The 21313-nt window shown below is 43.9% G+C and overlaps 1 protein-coding gene across 2 annotated transcripts in view; it reads left to right on the top strand.

Moving 5' to 3' along the window:
- SORCS1 (sortilin related VPS10 domain containing receptor 1) overlaps positions 1-21313 on the top strand; it is a 477135-nt gene that overhangs the window by 415164 nt on the left and 40658 nt on the right. For both annotated transcript variants that reach the window (XM_075935517.1, XM_075935516.1), the window contains exons 17-19: positions 4021-4134; positions 5600-5771; positions 18436-18622. In XM_075935517.1, coding sequence (XP_075791632.1) covers positions 4021-4134; positions 5600-5771; positions 18436-18622 — 473 coding nt within the window. The remainder of the gene's footprint in view (positions 1-4020; positions 4135-5599; positions 5772-18435; positions 18623-21313) is intronic.

A 21313-nucleotide genomic window follows, 5' to 3' on the forward strand; every position in this document is an offset into this window, starting at 1 on the left:
CTTAAACATGCATCATCCACTGAACCTCTTCAAGTGTGCCAAATCGAATCAAGACGATCTCAACTTTAGTAGTTTAACCATAATGTAAAACTTCCCCTTTGTATGTGTTGTATAGATATCTAAAGCAAGAGGGAGAGAAAATCACTGAAGCAGGGCTGGAACAGCTGTTGAGAGATTATCTAGTTCACCCTTCTATACTGAGACAAGATAATGTAAACTATGAAATTTTTCTAATATAACACACAATAAATCTGTGGAACTCCTTGTCAGAGGATGTTTTGAGGGCCAGGACTTTAAAAAGGTTCAAAAAAAGGATTAGATATTTTCATGGAGGACACGTCCATCGATGACTATTAGCCAGGATGGGCAAGAATGGTGTCCCTAGCATCTGATTGTCTTTGGACATAAACTGATAAAATATAATTGCAGGGATCTACAATGCTACTTCTACTGACACTGCCAATTAGGTGAGATTTGAGTTAAGGCTGTGGATTTGAGCACTGTAAAAACAATGTAATTGAGAGCAGAATCAGATCTCTAAGCTTTACAATATCATCCTTTTTTATATCGCCTGCACTGTCATTGATGGGCACTTCTGTTTTCTCTCTTATGCTGTTCTGAGTCTGGCACAAAATCTAGCTAGTCTGAACCTCAGATGTCAGGCAATGCAACCAGCCCGTCTTGGATGCATTCAGATCTCAGTACTCGATCATGCTATGGTGATTCATGCTACCGCTTATCAATTGCAACAAAGCCTGGTGTGTTAAACCATAGGCAGCAATTTGTTGTCATCCTTAGTGCTCTGTGGTCACCTGACAGTAGCCAAGACATTCATTAGTTTCCAGGTCTGCAGAGGTGAAAGAGGTGCTGGTGTATCCCTAGAGAGATATGGAAGAGCAGTTTATGTAATTTACTAGTATGATATTTCTGTATATCCATATCATGCCAGCGCAGACTTGCAACGTTAAAAAGGTCACAGTCAAACTTCTACCTTCGGAAAACTACGTCTGCTCCAGATCGTATAATGTCCATGACTTTGAGGCATATGATCCAAACACAGTCAAAGCTAGTTAATTCAGGTTTGGTCAGTCCAGATGCCTGAATACAATACCCAAATGATTTCAGCTGTAATCAACTGTAGCATGTGTGTGTGAGAGTAATAAGAAATTACAGACCAATATTGTTGGATTAAATTAGACTTCGGATGCCTAGCCCCTGTGGACAGATTCGCCATTAGGTGAAAAACAAAACTGACTATGGGGATGCTTTATGTACACTGTTACAGCTTTTTAATTATATTGACTCATGATAACTCAGGAATATGGCTTTTCAACATGGTGACAATTGAATTAAAAATGACCGAGGTCTTGTTTGTACATAAATATTTGTTCTCTCTAGGCAAATGAAAACGGTTTTACTTCTCTTTCTAGACTGTTTCCACAGCCCTGGTGTCCTACTTCCAATAAGAATGATCATAGGTCTACACAGCAGACTGCAAAGCCTGTCTTGAACTTTCAAGCAATGGCCGGTCACTGGTGTGTTAAGAACTAGGATTATTAAAATTGAATAATAAAAACTATGGCTGAAGAAGATCTTTTAATTCATCCAGTCCATTGCTTTGAAATTGCAGGACTCTTTCCTACAGTATATCCTCAATCCCTTTGTAAATCCAGTTTTAAATATACCAAGCAAAAGGGCTTCCGAGTCATCCTCCAGAACACTATTCCATAGTCCAATCGACCTCACTTGAATGCTGTTTTTGATGGTCAGCCTACATTTCCCCAGCACCAATTTAATTCCTTTACTCTCAGTCGTAGGTGGGAAAAGGGGAAGAGATGATGTCAGGAACAGAGCTGGTTGACATATTTCAGGCTTTCCAATTTTGATGGCAAATCTTACTGGAATTCCAACGAACATGTTGTAAACTGTTCATGACATTTTCCTTTGCGATGTTGCTTAATGTTTAAAATGTTAATTAAACTCAAACTTTGGAAAGCAAGGACAGGGTATCACGATTTTTACTCTTATCCAGCCATCTCTTCTTTGGAATTAAAAACAGTGCTATTGTTTTACTGGAGCAGCATCGCTGGTCCAGTTACAGCAAGATCTCCTGGGCTCTCTTTATATAGAATCCAGGCAGCTTGGCTCCTTCCATATTCTGTGTCTTCTGTCCTGGCTCCTTTCCTTCACGGTGTTAACTGCCCTTTAAGCCTCCTCTGAGCAGTTTCTCCTCCATGAGGTGGTGGTTGTCTATTATAGCACTGGTTCTCAAAGTGTGGTCCGTGACCATCTTGCAGGTGGGCCACAGGCTTGGACTTCGATCCCTCCTGCCCCACAGCCAGGAGCCAGTGCTGGCACTCTACTCCCATGCCAGCATCCCACTGTGGGGGGTGAAACTCAAGCCCCACAGGCTTGTGAGGTAAAGAAGCAGCTCTGAGCGCTGCTGCTCCCCTGCCCCCGGCTGGAGGAATGGCAGTGCCAGAAAATTCTCTCCTGGAGGCTTTCCCACTGCTCCCATTGGCTAGAATCATGGCCAATGGGAGCAGCAGGGGGGTTGAGGGGCATGGAGCCAAGTAAGTGCCCTCATCCTCCTCATGCCCAGACCCTGTACCCCCCATACACCTCACACAGACCCCTGTCACTCAGACTCTGCACCCTCAGCTCACTCTTGCACCCAACCTCCCAGCCAGACTCCACACTCACACCCCCTCCTACACCCATTTTGTCATCATGAGTGGTTGGCTGGTGGTCTGCGGAAAGGTCTGTGTTGAGCGAGATGGGCTGTGGGACAAAAAGTTTGAGAACCACTGTATTAAGGAGAGTGGCATTTTAGAACATGAGATTCCTCCCTCTCCCCCACACACAAAGGCAACCGGGATCATTGTGTCATTAGTATTCCCCATTGTGAGGCCAAGATGCAGTTGGATGAACATGGCACCTAAACCAGACAGTGTACAGAACCAGCAGCTCAACAGAGAGAGAAAAAGAGAGAGAAAGATGTTGATAACTTCTCCTTTTCCAAACTAATGCAGAAATGAAAAGGGGGGGGGGGGGAACCTAGCTTTTTCTATTCCGTGCTAAATCCTGCACAGGAGTTTGTCCCTCTAGAAAGATTTCTCAGAGGGTACGTCTAGACTGCATCCCTCTGGCGACAGAGGGATGCAAATAAAGCACATCGACATTGTTAATAAAGCCGGAATTTAAATATCCCATGCTTCATTAGCATAAACAAGGCTGCTGCTTTTTTTCAAAATGGAGTTTTTTCTAAAAAAACCCCAGCATTCTAGACTCCAATCTCTTGAAAATAAACCCTTTTTCGACAGGTCCTGTATTCCTCAAAAAATGAGGTTTACAGGATCTGTCGAAAAAGACTTTATTTTCGACAGATGCGCATCTAGACTACCGTTTTTTTCGAAAAAACTCTGTTTCGAAAAAAAAGTGGCGGCCATGTTTATGCTAATGCAGCGCGGGATATTTAAATCCTGGCTTCATTAGCCATTTCAATGTTCCTAATCTACATCTTTCTGTCAACAGTAAGGTGTAGTCTAGACACACCCAGGGCTGTAACATTTGCTTTGGGCCGCATGTGATATTATGTCCAAATACTGTCTGTTTGAATTAAGCTGTTCAGTTTCTAAAGCATCCCGGAGTCAGCAGCAGGTTTCAATGGCTGTGAATTCTGGGATTTGCTACCTTTGCTCCTGGATCTGTCTGAACCTCAGGAGCAGTGCTAGACCTAGTAACCAATCTAGGCCTGACAATTTACAAGCTCTGATTTCATAAAGCATCAGGGCTAGAAACAAAAGGGCTTGTTCTGCTCTTGCTTACAATGACCTACACCTAGGTTAACTCCACCGAGGTCGAAAGCAAAAGCAGAATCAGGCCCTGAGGCTGTCTGTATTATATCATTTGATAGCTGGAAATGCAGCAAAGGGACCCAGGTCAATGCCATCCCTGTGGGTGAGGATGAGCTAATGTCTGATTTCCTTGTCAATTTTTTTTCTTTTTACGATAAAATAGCGATTATGGATACGAGCGTCACAGCAATGGCCGGTGTCTGCCAGCATTTTGGTATAACCCGTCGTCCTTGTCGAAAGACTGTAGCTTTGGACAGAGTTATCTCAACAGCACTGGGTAAGTGGATTTACAGAAGATGATTTTGCAAATCACACCCTGCAGCCCTCTGCCTCATGGCATCTTTAGGCTGTCATCCCAGCGTTGTTTCGAGCTGATTTTTCCTCAAAGACAGGATCTAGTTTGAAAGTGATTAAGTCAATGGGAGTTTTTTTTCATTGACTTCTTCAACGGGCATTGAATCAGACCCAGGATTCTCTAATTTGTGTTTGGTTTTAGTATTTAAACCTGATCCAGAAAATTGATGCTACAAGGACATTGTAAGAGAACAGGACAAATGTGATCTATGGGCTTATCATTTGAAGTCTGTACAAAGACCACTGGTGACTTCGGTGGACTTTGGAGAATGCCCTAAGTCATGAAGAAAATCCAATGGACTGAACCTGAGAATGGCATGGATGCTGGAGAAAGGGAATAAGAATCGGGCCCCTCTACATTCCCATTGAAATTATTGGGATGTGTAGGTGTCAAATTCTAATTCCATTTGTTAAGTACAAGGTGCATAAACATTTGCAAAGGACTTATAACTATAAACAGTCTCACAAGCTGTAGAAATGGGTCCAAGGATCTGGCCCATTTCCTCCGGCACCAATAAACATAATGCACAAAAAATACAATCTGTCTGACCGCAGCAATGCCCTCCGCCTGGAATGTGGCGGCAAGAGCAAAAGTCCACTGAAAAGCAAAAAATGAAATGGAAGCAAGTTGGGGTTAGCAACGATTTCTCACAAGCACAAGGACCAAATTTTCTCAAGGGGTTTCCAGTGTATTAGATAAGTACAATTGTGCTGCACTCAGCAGATTAGTATATAGCGTATCAATGGATCTAATTATTCTGAACATACTTCACCGCAGAGATTCAAGGCTTCATTAATATGTTTGAAAAACCCTGGGATCTTTATGTGAAAGGTGGAAAAAAAGTGCAACACTGGATTATTGCAAACTGGCTCCTGCCCCACTGAGCAGAAAGATCTGCCGTGCACGATAGCAGTGGTTGAATAGTGTCCAGAAAAACAATGTAACTATTTAAGGGAAAACTATATAACTATTTAGGGCAATAAGCAGCTCATGGGCGGGATGCAGTTTGCCAGGGTTCATCCCTGGTGGGCTGCCAGATGCTTTATTTACCTAAGTGTCCACAGGTACAGCCGCTCGCAACTCCCATTGGCTGTAGTTCGCTTCCCCGGCCAATGGGCTCCATGGGAAGTGACGTAGGCCAGGCCACCACATCCCATTAGCCAGAAACAGTGAACCACGGCCATTGAGAGCTGCAAAACAGCCGTACCTGTGGTCAAGCAGGTAAAAAAGCATCTGGTGGCCTGTCAGGGGCTAATCCTTATTGCCCAGCTCTGGTTTAGGGGATTGATGAAGGAAAATATTGATTTGAGAAAGCAACATTATTCGCTCCTTGTGTACCGCAGACGTGGAAAGCGTCTCCTCCTTACACAGAGATCTCTCTTTGCAGGTACCGAAAAGTTGTGTCTAATAACTGCACAGATGGTGTAAGAGAACAGTATACAGCTAAACCCCAGCGGTGTCCTGGAAAGGCCCCCCGCGGACTGCGAATCATCACCTCGGATGGGAAACTGACCGCAGAACAAGGGCACAACGTTACTCTCATGGTGCAGCTGGAGGAGGTACAACCTATTTAATAGGCCCCGTTGGGCACACTCTAGTCTGAATTGTGTGCAAGAGGAAGCTTGCGAAGCAAGTTAGAGCCGAGTAGCGGATTAAATCCACTTAACGATGCATCTCAGTCTGAACGTGCATGTAAAGCAATAGGACAGAAAAGGATGACGTGACACAAAGATTGCTTCCATGCGTCAACCGCTGTTCAGATCCAAAACCTCACATCCAAATCACTTCACATTCCAAAGGCGGTGAAGACAAGATTCCTGGTGCCAGCCTTCCCTCTTCGGTTTGGATTCCCAACATGAATCTGAACGTGAAAGATGGACAGATGATTGGTTCCATTTAGACATTGCTGCAGTTTAGACCAGGACGGTGGAAATCTCACACGCAGCTCTGATTTCCCTCCTTTGGAATGGCTGAAGGCTCCCACCATGTCAGAGTTTAGGACTAAAATCTCCTAAGAAAAGATTTTAAGAGTCCGGTGGTGAATATGAACCCCTAGCCTTGATTCAACTTCCACCAGAGCAAGGGTAGTCTCAAAATCAACACACACAACAGCTCCTTCTGTTCAGTTGTAACTCAGATTCTAGATCTTGAAGTTTACAAAGTGGCCTAACAGTACAACAAAGAACTAGGAATCCGGGCTCTTGGATTCTAACGTTGGCTCTGACACTGAATTACTTAGTGTGCATCTGCACTGCACCGTTATTTCGAGATAACTAGCGTTATTTCAAAATAACAATGAGAGTGTTTACACAGCCATTCCGTTGTTTTGAAATAATTTCGAAATAACGGATGGCTTATTCCAAAATCTGTAACCCTCATTCTACGAGGAATAACACCTATTCCGAAATAGCTATTTTGAAATAAGGCGTGTGTAGATGCTCCACTTCTGCTATTTTGAAATAGCCCCTCACCAGGGCCATTCTAAGTTATTCCTCCCCAGTGCCTGTGGGGGCTCTAAACTGAGATAGCACGTCTACATTAGGGGAGCCTGCTTCCGACTAATTTTGAGGCTTCCCTGCAGTGTATACGTGCTATTTCAAAATAAGCGTGCAGTGTAGACGGACCCTTTGTGATTTCTGGAGAATATTGCTTACCTAGCTGTAAAGTGGCTCTAATAACATTGAGCATACAGCGATCCAAGGCTTAGTTGTTTTTGAAAATCTCACATCTTTGGATAAAAGGTGGTTAAAAAAAAAGTATATCCTCAACACATCTCTGATTTCCTAGTATGTTTCTTCCCAGCTTGGTTCCTCTTGTATCTAAAACTAGTTAAGCTGTTGGAGAGAATTCATGAAATCTCTCTTCCTGTTTTCTCTGCTCCTAAGTAAGATTTCCTGCTGTCCAGATTGTGTTTTCCTCTCCCTTCCTTGTCTCATTTGGTTTCCTTTGTGGTTTGGCAAGTAAGTCCTAAACACAGATGCATGTTTGCACAAAACCACCAAATACATGCTGTGTTACAGGGACTAACTCAGATCTCCATGTTGGTGGTTTCTGATTCTTTGTATAGTGATATCCTAGCAGATATAATGAGGAAAATCTGATACTGTTGGTGTCTGTGGCTAAAAGTTGCAAATGCAGACTAGACTTCGTTGGCTGCGTGTGTGTTTTCTCTGCATGCTATGTTGGCTCTGGCCAGACAGGGCATGCAGCAGGCTCTGATCAAACTGTTCAATAAACCCACAGACTCAGTTTTCAGGGAATGCACTTGGTCCAGTTAATTCTTACTGGTTATCACCCTCTGGGAAGGGAACAGGAATGGCTAGCTTCTCTCTTCCATTGGTTGCATTGCTCCATGATACACCAGTAGCTGACAAGGATCCAGTTGTTTCTTATGGATGCTGTCTTCCAGTTAACCTACTGAATGGACAGTAACCAATTTATTAAATATTGCTGTGCCAGGATTTAGTATTGGTATTCAGACACTAAACAAACTTAGAATCATAGAATCATAGAACCATAGAGCTGGAAGAGATCTCAGAAGGTCATCAAGTCCAGCCCCCTGCTTTAAGCACAACTTGTTTGGATAACATGACCCTCATGTTGAATGTGCTGTCGCTGCCCTAAAAAATGTGACTCCCTACCAGGGAATTGTTTTACCCAAATTATCATTCCTATGTAACTTATTTTTTTTTAACCAATTTGTTTTTTCTTGCTTTCATGTTGTTTGCTGCCATACTTTTGTTGATTTGTTCCTGAGTCTTGGTGAAACAGTTAAGCAAAGTTATGCACACTGTAAAAGTACAGCAATAATACAACGCTACAGTAGTAAAACAACAAACAACAGAGCAATAATAGAGTTGCTTTTACACAGTAGCCGGATTCAAATTAAATGACAGTTTAACCTGGTCCAGCCCATGGTTTCTAGCTGATTGACAGCTTAATTGCCTGTAGAGCCCTACACAGATAAAAAATGTTGTATCTGCATCCACATTCACATCTGCAAAAATGAGCAATGAATATCCACATCCATATCCACAGATGTGGATACATGTGGATATAACATTGATATCCATGGATTTGCTGGGCTCTGTGTTTAGGGAAGACTGAGGTGTAGCTGACTAATATTTTATTTATAAACACTTTTATTTTCTTGATGCTTGGGGGCTTCTTCACTGTATAATGATATCTTCTGGGGTCTTTCTCGGTATACAGTGAACCCTCGTTTATCGCGGTAGATAGGTTCCAAACCCGACCGCGATAGCTGAAAATCCGCGAAGTAGGGACACCATATTTACGTATTTGGGGTCTTCATATATCGTGGCTATTTTCGAAATTTCCGGAAAATCCGCGATATATTTCTTTTATAATATATACATACGTAATGAAAAAAGTCCGCGAAGTCGTGAATCCGCGATGGTCGAACCGCGAAGTAGCGAGGGCTCACTGTAGTATCTTTAAGTGCCTTTGGTCATAGGGATGCTACCTTAAACAGCTAGTTAGCTACATAATGAAGGTTTTCTAAAAAAATTGTTTATCTTTCTTCTTGTTTTCTCTAACCCCCATTTAATACACTTTTTAACTTAGTGTGGTTGCAGTGTAATAGGTCTTTTATAGCACAAACTATAATTTGCAATTGTTATTTAGATAGTAATGCACCTCACGTGAAAATGACTAATATTTTATACTAAATGTAATACTTAACTCCTAAAATAGATGCTCACAATCTTCTATGAGAAGGTGAATTACTTTACTCTGCTGAGCACTCTGGGGTTATGTTTTAGTAACATAATTTTTAACAAGCTTTTTAGAAGTAATTTGCTTGTGATACAAATTTCATTTTTTAGAAACACAAACTTTAGCACCCACCACTTCCCTGTAGCATAGTATAAAATAGAAATTAAACCAAAACAAATCATAAATACAGATCTATGCAAATATTTCAAGGTTATTAAATTTTCATTATAATTGGTTGTGTTGAGATAAAGGTGGGAACCTGTTGAAAAGGTCGAAATGTATTTCAATTGTTTGGTTAGCTTTGTTATTTTTTTAAAATTTTGCTATGATATTTGATAGCTATATTTAAAAGTGCAAACAAGTTTATGAAAACCCAAACAAGAAATTGACATTCTGTTCCTATTACCTTTACCTTAATATTGAAGATTCCGCTTACAGTTTTTCTTTGAATAAAAAAAAATGTGGTTAATAAAAGAGAATAATGGGTACACCCCAACAATAATATTAATATATTGCGGAAACACTAATATGACAAAAAATAAAATTGACTTCTGTTATAACAAAACAAAAAATATCACGATACACCCACCATATAATATAGAATTTACAGGACAAGTTTATAATTAAAAACAAATGGCACAAGAATTCTGTTTAGAACTCTACAAGATAAAAGCATAGTTATTACAAAAAATACACTTAAAAATATGATCAAACAAAAGTTCTAAACATTTAAATAAGCAAGTAATTACCTTGTTATTCAAAAATGTAATAAAATTGATAAAAATTCATATGAAATTATTTACCAAATGTGTAGTATTAATTTTGAAACGTAAGGCATTTTCCATTATTTTATATGAACTTTATTTTAAAACTCTGTTATATGGAAATAAGGAAACCCATGTTTAAAATATTTAGTCAGTTGTTGCAATTAGAAGCAGACTCTCCATTTCTGTTGCTAGGCAACCATATTTTCAAAAAAGTGAGGAGTAATTTCAACTATTGCATTCCTGAAAGTTTAAAATAATTAAGTTACTAAATTTATTTAAAGTAAATTTTTTACCTGGTTTTCTTCTTTATTTGTTGTTTGGTTCTATTTTCAATTGCCTCCTGAAGCTTTACAATAACCTTTTGTTCCTAGAGCGCACACACACACACTGATATGCAAGGGAAGCAGAATGTAACAAATCTGATGTGCTTTGTTGCATCTATATGTTCATTCTAAAAAACCAAAAAACACACACACAAAAATCAAAGTTTTGACGAAACAAACTCACTTCCCTCCCTTTCTCCCCATTTTGCCACAGTTAAAGGGGAAAAAGAAGACACAATAGATGAAAATATTATCTGGAAAAAACAAAACAGAAAAAAATGCAGTTTTATTCACTAATATATAGGACATTTAAACAAAACAACCTCTTTAAAAAATCCAGACATATTTGGTGAAAAAAAAAATTGTGTGGAAAATTTCAACCAGTGCTAGCTACCACTTATTCTTTCTCCAAAAATGCTAGACACACAAGCTGTACAAGTTGTAATCATCTGGTGGCTGAAGCGGTACGAAAAAACTGGCTATCAGCCTGGCCAGCTATAGCTCTATTGGGTTCCCGTGAGGCAGAAAAAAAGAAACAATGAAATGTTTCTCCTGCGTGGGAAATTGACATTTTGTCAATATTAATTTTACCTTAATGTTGAAGTTTCCCCTTGATTTTTTACTTTGAATAAAAAAATAAAAATCTATAATGAATAAAAGAGAATTCTTTTTGTTTGCAATTGCATTAGCTATTGAAATCCCTGTCACCTGCAAACTTATTTTTAGTTGCTCACCACTGACACAAATAGTGGAGCTATCAAAAGGGGATGGGAGAGTTACTAGAAAGCATCCATGTGTAAAGAGCCTTTTAATTGCAGGCCTTTCTATGAATGCACATTGTATTGCTATAAGTATATAGGGATAACTGACTCAATAAAACCTTCCTATTGTGGATGCAGTTAGAAAGCACCTGTAAGGCAGTGGAGGTATTCTAAGGCTTGTACCCATTTAGTTATTTCTGTAAAAATCACAACCCTAATGGAAACAGTTAAATAGGTACTGCAGTTGTACATAGGCATGGCCTGAGATCCATTCCTTTCCAATCCAGCTCAAAAATAGGCATGAAAAACAAGAGTTCTCTGCCTTAGCTCTTCACATCCGAGGATGACACCAGGCACGTCAAAACAGCCTGGATTATGTGGCAGTGAACGTGTAGTGCTCAATGTGAATCACTGTACCTGGAGACAAAGAGAAGCCCGTCCTGAAATGCCAGAGGTGGCGGTCGATGATTTTAATGACTAAAGATATCCAAGAGGAACCAGTTTCTTCACTTATGCCACATTTACAGCTCTTGTGAGGTAAAATTCCGAGAGAAACCTTTTCTCATGTCTTTGGTCCTTCAGAATCCTGCTGCTTTAAAACTTCCCCCACGCTGAGATGTAGCTAGTCACCTTACGTGCTGTAGCTTTCCAGCTCTCTCTGTTCATACTCAAGTTCCATTTGATTCAAAAGGACTAACAGTGGGGACCATAGCCATCTTTAGGGTACAGCAAATGGGGACAACCCCTCGGGGCCCCGGGCTTTGGGGGAGTTCCCTGGGCTTAAGCAATATGAATCACTCTAGCTCTATCGATGTTAGTAAAGTGATGCTGATTTCTTCTAAGTAACGATCTGGCTCTATTCCTTTCTTACATCAAAACTTTTGCCTATGCTGGGGCAGATAGTCCCATATGGGCAACAAGACGGTGAATCAGAGTCTTGGGATCTAGTTGACCTCACCATGACTGGCAAGTTAGAGGAGGAGATCTAACCCTCTGCCACTGACTTTCTTGGTGGCCTTGGGCAAGTCCCACAGCTGTCCCAGCTCCAAGATGAAGACAATGGTCCGACCCTGCATCCCAAGGCCGGAGCTAGCTCAGTGCTGCCTTAGAAACTGGCCTGAACTAAAAGTCGAGCCTGGTAGAAGCTCATTTCAGGCCACTGTGTGGGCTGCTTTCTCTCCGAGGCCCCAGGCCAAGACTGACGGGCAGCCAGAGATCCTGGGTTCCCTCCACCAAAGAGGTGAGAGGTGGGAGCCAGTTAAACCCCCCATGATTCCAGGAGAGGGGCTTTGCCTGTTGATCATATGGCATTCGAACGAGCAACTCCCACCTGTGTAACGAGTGCCCCGGGTCTCTGCCAAGCTGCCTGGGAAGCCAACAATGACACAAATACGTGTGATTCAGCTGCCTCTTCCCTTGCAGGCAGTCAGAGCCAGCGGCAGTGCTACGTAGGCACAACCCGGCTCCACAATTCGCCTCTTTGGGTCGCACTGGTGTTTGTGCGATTGGGGTTCGCCCACCCCCCAAACCCGTATGCAGGGGGTGCGAAGGGTGCAAACGCATCCCTCATGGTCCCCCAAGTAAGCATGCTCTGTCCAGCTGTCTGGGGGAAGTCTGGGTCTGATTTCCCCCTCCCCGTCCCCCAGGAGCGAGGACAGGGGCAGGGCGAGGCCTCACTCCAGTGTTGGGGAGGAATCAGCCTCATCCTTTCCCCAGCCGGCTAGAGCATGAGGGAGGGAGGCAACAATGCGCCATTCCTGCCTTCCCCCAGCTGACCGGAGCACACTTACTTACAGGACAATGGAGGGGTGCGTTCACACCCTTGTGGTCCACATTTACACCCTCCCACACACACACTAATTCCTCTGTACATCCCTGCAAAGCACTGTTACCTTGGCCCTCACAGCAACCTACCAGCCACGACCTGAGTCTGGGGGGACTCATGCCCCAGGCCAGCAATGCTGGGGGACAAAAGGCAGCTTCCCCAGAATCCAGGGATTGAAAAGCACTCGGGGTTCTGGGCTGCCAGCACGGCTATTGGGCCCTTTAAATCATTGCTGCAGCCTTGCATGGCATAGTCCTGGCCACACTGAGGGCTGGTGGGGTGGGCTGACCCCCTAGCTCCACCTCTGCTACCTGAAGTCCTGTCCTTCCAAGGGGACCGGAGCCAAGCCCTTCCTTCTCGCCACCCTTGAGGTGGCCACTTTTTCCATACATACGTGTTTTATTGACTGGTCTCAACAAACTTGTGCTGTCTAAAGAAATGTGAGATTATGGCCCAGTTCCCCTGCTAACCAGTTCCCCTGTTAACTGATACTTGCTCATTTGAAATGTCCCAAGAATCATCTTGCTGATCAAAATCATTTTTTTTTACAACTTATTAATAATTGTTGATAAAAATCAGACATCCTTGAACTTGATTATGGGAAAGATCTTGGTTAGCTGAGTTCATTTGACTTTCATCCAAATATTCTTCTTGAAAGAAAACAGCAAGAAACCATCAATAGGGATCATTAGTAATCCCTGGTTTTAGGCCCACATTCCGCATACGCTTAAAAATAAGCACCTGCTTTGCTGAATCAGGACAGAGTTAACTTGTTAAAGTTAAGCATATGTAACCCATGCACCTACTGGGTGTGCTTCGCCACCCCATGTACTGGCATTTAGGACACTTACAGAGAGCATGAGGTTGTTCTATAGCTTTAGCTGTGAGTCAACTAGCTTTTAGCTCAAGCAGTAGAGACTCGTGCACTAAGCTCCAGAGGTCCCGGGTTCAGTTCTTGGTGTTACACATATGCTTAATGATTTGCTGAACTGAAGCCATATTAAGGAACACTCCATTGACAGACTTGACAAGGAATCCAGGTGGAATATCTTCCATAAAGAATCCAATGGAAATGTCGTCCAAGATGCATTTTTTGACGCAAGTAGAAAAGTACCATGGGGGGATATGGGCGCATCTGCATAAAGACTCTGTCACGCACTTTTTTAAAACATTCATTCAGACAGTCTGACTGAAGCAGTGTCTGCCTGTTGCAGCGGATAATTAAATCTGTTTTAAACCTCTATAAGGAAAAAGAGAGGAACCAAATGCATAATTGAAGACTTTTAAATTAAATCTGAGGCCTGGGACTAAAATTAAAAACTTTGTGCTGTATCTCATTGTTTTAATACTTCAATTTACATACAAAGCCGAGCACTTAATTCAGAAAATTCATGATTACAACCTTCTGGGTGAAATTTAAATGGAAAGCTGGAAGGCTGCATCCTTATTAGATAGATTGGGATGGGCCATAATCTCACATATACCAAAATTCAAATGGCAATATAAAATTAATCAAAGTGTAATACTATTTTGCAAACAGCATGGTCTGTTGCTAATAAACCCTGAAATGAAAAGATTCAGAAATTTTTTTGACAACATTTAGGTTTGTTCTAGATTTTTGCAAGAAATAGGTATGTTTGGCATGGATTAAAAAAAGATGCTATTATATGCGTATGTAAATCCTAAAAGGGGGATTTTGTTAATCAACAGAGTGACTTTGAAAACTGAATTATTTTCTTATGTCAAAGTGTTTTCATTTTTAATGGGCTGGTGCTCAAGACACTGGTTTGGGCCTTCAACGATTTGGATTCAACTCCTACAAGTTGAACCTCTCTAGTCCAGCACCCTCAGGACCTAACAGGTGGTTGGTGGCTGTAAACAAACTTTATGGAACTGCGGAAAACTTGGCCACATCAATGATAAGTGGACAGCCAGCTAACTAAAATCATGCCATATAACAGATGTTGTCAGACCAGAGAGTTCCAGACTAGAGCGATTCAACATGTAATCTGCCACAGCTTTATTTAGGTCAATAGATCTACTTGCGCTTAATGCTAAGCAGATGCTTAAATACCTTCCCTGGATCAGAGTCTATAGAATTCAGTGTACCGACTGAAGGTTACACCGCAACTGATTGATAACACATATATTGAATTATACACATATATTAATGGTAACCACAAGGACTGCTCTTTTCTTGGCTATTGTAACAGGTGTCTGCCTACCCCAGTGTGATCAGTATACAAGGACTGTATTTAGTGGACTTAATCTTAGGTACCCAGCTGTGCAAAAGGTGGCCGTGCCTCGTAAAAGAGTTTGCATTGCAAGCCTCTAGAGGTGGAGTTGGAGGGTGCTGCTCATTCAAGAAGTTGGACTTGGGTTAATTGCTCATTGCTTTGATGGTCAGGCGCAAAGGCATGGGAGAAATGCACTGAGCGTACTCCCCATGTTTTGTGGGTTTTGTGGATCCATATAATCTACTCCTACACTTTTCAACACACTCAGCACAAGCTGGGAAAGGCAGCAGAGGCGACCGTAGCAAGGGGAGGGAGTGTTTTATTTTTGGTGCCAAGTGTCAGGTATGAGGGCCAGTAGAGGAGCCGGTTTCTGGCACCCTAACTAGCACAGCTGGCCTATAGCCTGCCTGATTGGTTACATCATGGCCTCCCTGATTGGTTGGAAGACGCAGCAGACTGGCTTTGAAACCCAACAGCAGCAGCTAAAAGCATTTGCCCACAGCCAAGATGGCTCCCACCTTCTTCTAGCCTTAGCCCTGGCCATGCCCTGCCCTGCTTCATTCCACTTCTCCTGGGTTTGATGCTCGGTTCTGATTTTTGGCTTGATCTCTGACCACCGGCTCTGGCATTTGGCCTCTGACTCAGTCTCTCAACTTGGCCTCTGATTCCTGGCTGCCGATGCCTATTCTGCCCCTAGACCCGCTATCTGCGCTGACCATAGGCAAGATCTCTCACATCCTGGTCACGGACATAAGGGAATTTCATATTGTGCCAAAAACCTTTCGTGGTAATACCACCGCCATCGACGATTTCACCCGGCAGATAGGCATCAGTAGAACATGTCACGTACGGCAGCTTTATATCTTCCCCCTTCCTAAAAAAAAAAAAAATTTAAATGTCAGCTTTGTAAAATGAGGCCTTTTCAGAAAAGTGATACAGCCCAAATCTTCCAGAATGGCACATTAATTTCCAGTTCAAAGGGTTTAAAAATGGGAAAGGCCAGTGGAAGTCTTGTTATGAAAGAGACCGAGAGAGCTGGCAGCCGGAGTTCTTCCTCAATTAGATTTTAAAGTGGTGTCTCTCTCGACCGTTTTTCTCTGGGTGGAACTATGACAAGGGGACATCTGAATCCCACCAGGGCAGTGGTCTCCAACCTTTTTACACCCAAGATCACTTTTTAAATGACAGACCAAGCCCCTTCCTTGAAGCCCCGCCCTCTCTATTCTCCTCCTCTCCATCACTTGCTATCCCCAATCCTTATACTGCTACTTAAAAAAAAAAATTCCCACCATTCCTCGCAGCTACTCACCTGTGCTGTTGCTCGGTGAGTAGCTGCTCCTCAAATGAGGAAATCTAATGTAAATGTACTGTGCAAGCGCGCAGTTCAGGGTGGGCTCAAGAGCTACTCTTAGAGCCTCCGAGATCTACCGGTAGATCGCGATCTACTAGTTGGTGACCACAGCACTAAGGCTACGAGTGGTTCCCCATGCCTGTGGCAACCGCAGACTCAGGAGATTTGATGGCCCCCCCAGCGTTAAAAGAGAAGGAATGTCTGACGTTAGAAAAGTAAACTCTCTTCTAACACTTCCTATAAATCCTGCAGAATACCAGGCTGTCTAAAGGCTTCTTACATGATTCTCTTTACCTTCTCCCACCTACTGACAATCTCAGGCTATGTCTACACTGGCGCGACCTTGCACCAGAGCTATGCTAATGAGGTTAAGCGTGGAATATCACCGAGCCTCATTTGCGTATCTAATGAGCTGCCATTTTTGCAGAAGAGGCTCTTGCGCAAGAAGGAACTGTCTACGCTGCCCCTTGTGCAAGAAAAACCCTCTTGCACAACGCCACTACGCTGATTATTTTCAGGCAGAGCGGCATTGCGCAAGAGGATTTTTCTTGCGCAAGAAGGGGCACTGTAGATGCTCCTGCTAGCGCAAGAGCCTCTTCTGCAAAAATGGCAGCTCACTAGATATGCAAATAAGGCTCATTTGCATATCTCTGGTGCAAGATCGCACCAGTGTAGACATAGCCGCAGTGTCTATCAGAGTAGCCAAAGATGGTCTAACTCACTGTGCTTCTTGGCCCCATCAACGTGGCGTTAAACCACTATCACCCTCTGGGATTACTTCTCCTCCAACTTGCTCATTGTGTGGTGACTGGCACCGGTGCAAAGCAAGTGCAAAATGACTGCCTGGTGAAAGACCTAGCTCAGCAAAGCACTTATGCAAGTAATCAACTTAAAACATCTGTGTGTGTCACCTTGGCCAGGTCCACACTAAAGGGGAAAGCCGACTTCAGATACGCGACTCCAGCTACATGAATTACGTAGATGGAGTCGAAGTATCTTAAATCGTGCTTTGGTGCCATCCACACAGCAAGAGGTCGTGGGGAGTACATGCTCCCGTCAACTTCCCTTACTCCTCTTAGGAGCAGGACTACTGGTGCCGATAGGAGTGCCCTCTCAGTTCGAATTAGTGGGTCTTCACCAGGCTGCATTGATCTCCGTAGTGTAACTAGCCCATTGGTATTACTGGTCTTCACAGATTTTAAAATCAGATGTTACCATTTTGATTACCTAGACTGGCCATGAGAAACAGGGGCCGTGTCCAGACTCAGGGTTTTTTTCGGGAAAAGTAGCCTTTTCCCGAAAAAACTTCCCCTGCGTCCAGACTCAAGCCGCGTTCTTTCGAAATTATTTCGAAAGAACGCGGCTTTTCTTTCGATGGCGGTAAACCTCAATTTACGAGGAAGAACGCCTTCTTTCAAAAGTTCCTCTTTCGAAAGAAGGCGTTCTTCAATGTAAAGAGGCCGTCTTCGAAAGAGAGCATCCAGACTCGCTGGGTGCTCTCTTTCGAAAAAGAGGATTTCTCTTTCGAAAGATCCGCCTGCAGTCTAGATGCGATCTTTCGAAAGAGGCTCTTTCGAAAGATGCTTTCGAAAGAGCCTCTTTCGAAAGAAGCCTGCAGTCTAGACATAGCCAGGGTGTCTCGCCAAGCCTGTGGATGAGTCACATTTCCTTTACTTGTCCTTTTCAGAGAGCACTGGCTTATCAAAACCCTACTGGTTGGTAAAGCTGTGTGTAAAGAAACAAATCCCCATGGATCCTTTGGGTTTCAGGTGGTCACCGTTGTTCATTTCCTCTGCCTGTTCTAAGTCAAAGAGCTCCCAGCCGGACTTAGAGCTTGTTGGGCTTGTGTGTACAAACAGCAAGTTCATTCTCTAGTGTGGAATATCAAGGCCCATAACAGACTTCCTCCAGGTAACAGGATCTATGCTCTTGCATGGAGCTCCCGGCTGTGGTTCTTTGCTGCCGTGTCTCCATTTTTAGTTTTAATGATCACCCAAAGTGGCAGACAGCCAGCCCAAGGGACTAATGCCCTCAGCTTTACCCACAGAACAGCGGCACAAGCCTTACTCTCCACCTTCACTACTGGAACCGTCTCTAGGCAGGGAGAGGGGAGATGAGTCACCATGCCTGACCAGTCCTCAGCCCTCTCCTACTGAGTCAATGGGCGTAGGTTCAGGTTGCGAGTGAAGTCAGGTCTGACTCTTTCCCCGTTTGCCTTATCCTAGGGCGATGTCCAAAGGATGATCATTCAGGTGGATTTTGGAGATGGCACTGCCGTGTCATATGCTAACCTCAGCTCGACAGAGGACGGGATCAAGCACGTCTACCAGAACGTGGGCATATTCCGAGTCACCGTGCAAGTGGAAAACAGCCTGGGATTGGACAGCGCAGTCCTGTACTTACATGTAACTTGTATGTTATTACTGTTGTTGGTTTACAACATATCTAAAAGAAACACTGCGTTCTATAGAGACTATTCAGGGTCTCCCTGTCTGAGACATGGGCACAGTCAGAGAGGGTGAATTTTCGTCCCTCCCAAACTGAAAGTCTTAGAATCCAAAAACTATTCACAGATAATGGCCAATTTTAAAAAAAACAACTCACTTTTAGTGCCTCAAATTTCAGATGCCCCGTTTGAGAGGCCTTTAGAAAAGGGATCTGATTTTCAAAACATAGATGCTCAGCACTTTCTAAAAATTATGCTCCTTTAAGATCTCAAAATGCTGCATCCAGAATCACTGGACACTTTTAAAATGTTTTGTCTGTTCGTAGATGTAGGATCACTTTCCCATTACTGAAATGCAGCCACTTCTGGGGTGGAAATCAAGTAAATTTCACCCTTTCTGTTATCATGGCAACCATATTCCTAAAACTGGAGAAAGTTACAAGAAAAATAATATCTTCCACCCCCACTGCTTTCCTTTTGAATCTTCTTCTATCTCAACTGTTGCCGATGTAAAACCCACATTTACTTCTGCCCCTATAGAGAGCTCATGTTATTTCCTTTTTATTCTGGCTAATAGTTGGTCCAAGCTACAAAGCTCTGGCCCACATCTGACTCAGGTTTATATCCAGGATTGTGTGTGTGTGTGTGTGTGTGTGTGTGTGTGTGTGTGTGTGTGTGTGTGTGAGAGAGAGAGAGAGAGAGAGAGAGAGAGAAGGGAAATGGAGTTGTGTGTGTGAAGGGGAATGGTTTGTGTGTGTGTGAGAGAGAGAGAGAAGGGGAATGGAGTTGTGTGTGTGAAGGGGAATGGAGTTGTGCTGGGAGAGGAGGGAAGGGGTTTATTGTACCTGCATGTTATTCAGAAAGGAAATATGGCTAAAGAAATTGTTCCTTAATTAATACCTGACACTTCTATAGCATACTATGTCAAAGCATTCAGCAAGTCCCATGCACATGTAACCTCCCTGGCTTACGCGGGTGCAGGCCACATTCCCCTATGTGCCTGGGCGCCTGATGTTGTTGATATTGAGGGAGACCCTGGACATCCCTGTCAGTGGGGCTGACAGCCACTGAGGGCCCTGCGACAAGATATGTGGGGGAGCCGGCTCCATGCCTTCAGTAGGGGCAGGCCCAGGGACTAAGGAGCTGGACTGAGGGCACTCAGCCCTTTGTGCTGCCCTCCACGCCCCCTCCCCGCGGCCCTCAGAGCTGCATGGAGCGATGGAGCCGTGCTTCTGCAGCCATTCAAAGGGACACAAGGTTTGACCACCACTGCCAGTGGCTGGGCGCACGACACCCCTTTGAATCTGCAGGTCCCAGGATAACTCCTCCCTTTGCCCCACCCCCCTATTGGCAGGCCTGATCCCAGTGGTGATGATGGATAGGTGGGAATCCTCTATCCACCTCTTTGCTGCCCTCCCTTGCCTCTAAAGGAATTCACAACTGGTTGTGTCTCCACCTGGCTGGCCATTGTAGACACTCAATGGCACGCCCGGGAAACGTCCAGGAATAAACCCAGCAATGATCTGTCACATGGCCCTAACTCAGAACTAACAATATATAAATAATAGGCATGCAAGGCACTTACATTAGACCCAACACATCTTGACTTGGCAACTTAGAGGGATTGAGTTTAACAGACTAGGATTAAATATCACTCCTAATTTAAACCCGCAGAGTGCAGTTGAATAAAATCAATTAACAAATAAAGTATGCAGGAATAAATGAAACTTACCTGGCATTTATGTAACCCACACACCTAGGCTATGTCTACACTGGCACGATCTTGTGCCAGAGCTATGCAAATGAGGCTAAGTGTGGAATATTGCAGAGCCTCATTTGCCTATCTAATGAGCCGCCATTTTGCGGAAGAGGCTCCTGTGCAAGAAGGAACTGTCTACACTGCCCCTTCTTGTGCAAGAAAAATCCTCTTGCGCCATGCTGTTACGCAAGAGCCTCTTCCGTAAAAATGGCGGCTCATTAGATATGCTTAGCCTCATTTGCATAGCTCTGGCGCAAGATCGCGCCAGTGTAGACATAGCCCTAGTGTGGTTACCATGCAGTGGCGCCTAGCCCACAGCAACAGTTAAGACCAAGAGACCTCTACAGCATGGGCTGGGAACCAGGTGGCTTTTAGCTCAGAGGGTAGAGGCTCCTACACTGTGCTTCGGATGGCCTAGGTTCAAATCTGCCTGGTGGTGGTTATATTTACACTGCCACCATTTCCCCCCCGCAGCGTACACGCCTCTGAATTTCAGTCCCAGACGCTGGCAGGGGAGCGCTTGCAGACCTATCGCGGGAGTGGTGCAGGTTGTATGTGTCAGCCCAGCCAAGGTGGCAAACTGCACAACCCCTCTGAAAGTGGAGTTGGCCCCACCAATGCCCGGTTTCACTGGGCAGATCACTTTGCCCCTCCTCGGACACAGGCTCAGGCTCTCTGCTGTGCTCCTTCCTCTGCAAGCTTGTTCCCAAACCATAGTCCCAGTTACCATTCCTGCCCTGCAGACTCTGCTCTGTCTGCTCCAGGCACAGCCTGAGTCTCTCCTTCCTTCTGGGACAGCCTCCTACAGCCTCTGAAGCTCCCTGCTCGATGTAAGCCCCAGCTCGATCTAAGCCCCAGCAGCAGCACCTGGTCTGGACAGAGCTCCAAACCCACAATC

Source organism: Pelodiscus sinensis, chromosome 8 (genome assembly GCF_049634645.1).
Source record: "Pelodiscus sinensis isolate JC-2024 chromosome 8, ASM4963464v1, whole genome shotgun sequence".
Taxonomy (NCBI): Eukaryota; Metazoa; Chordata; order Testudines; family Trionychidae; genus Pelodiscus; species Pelodiscus sinensis.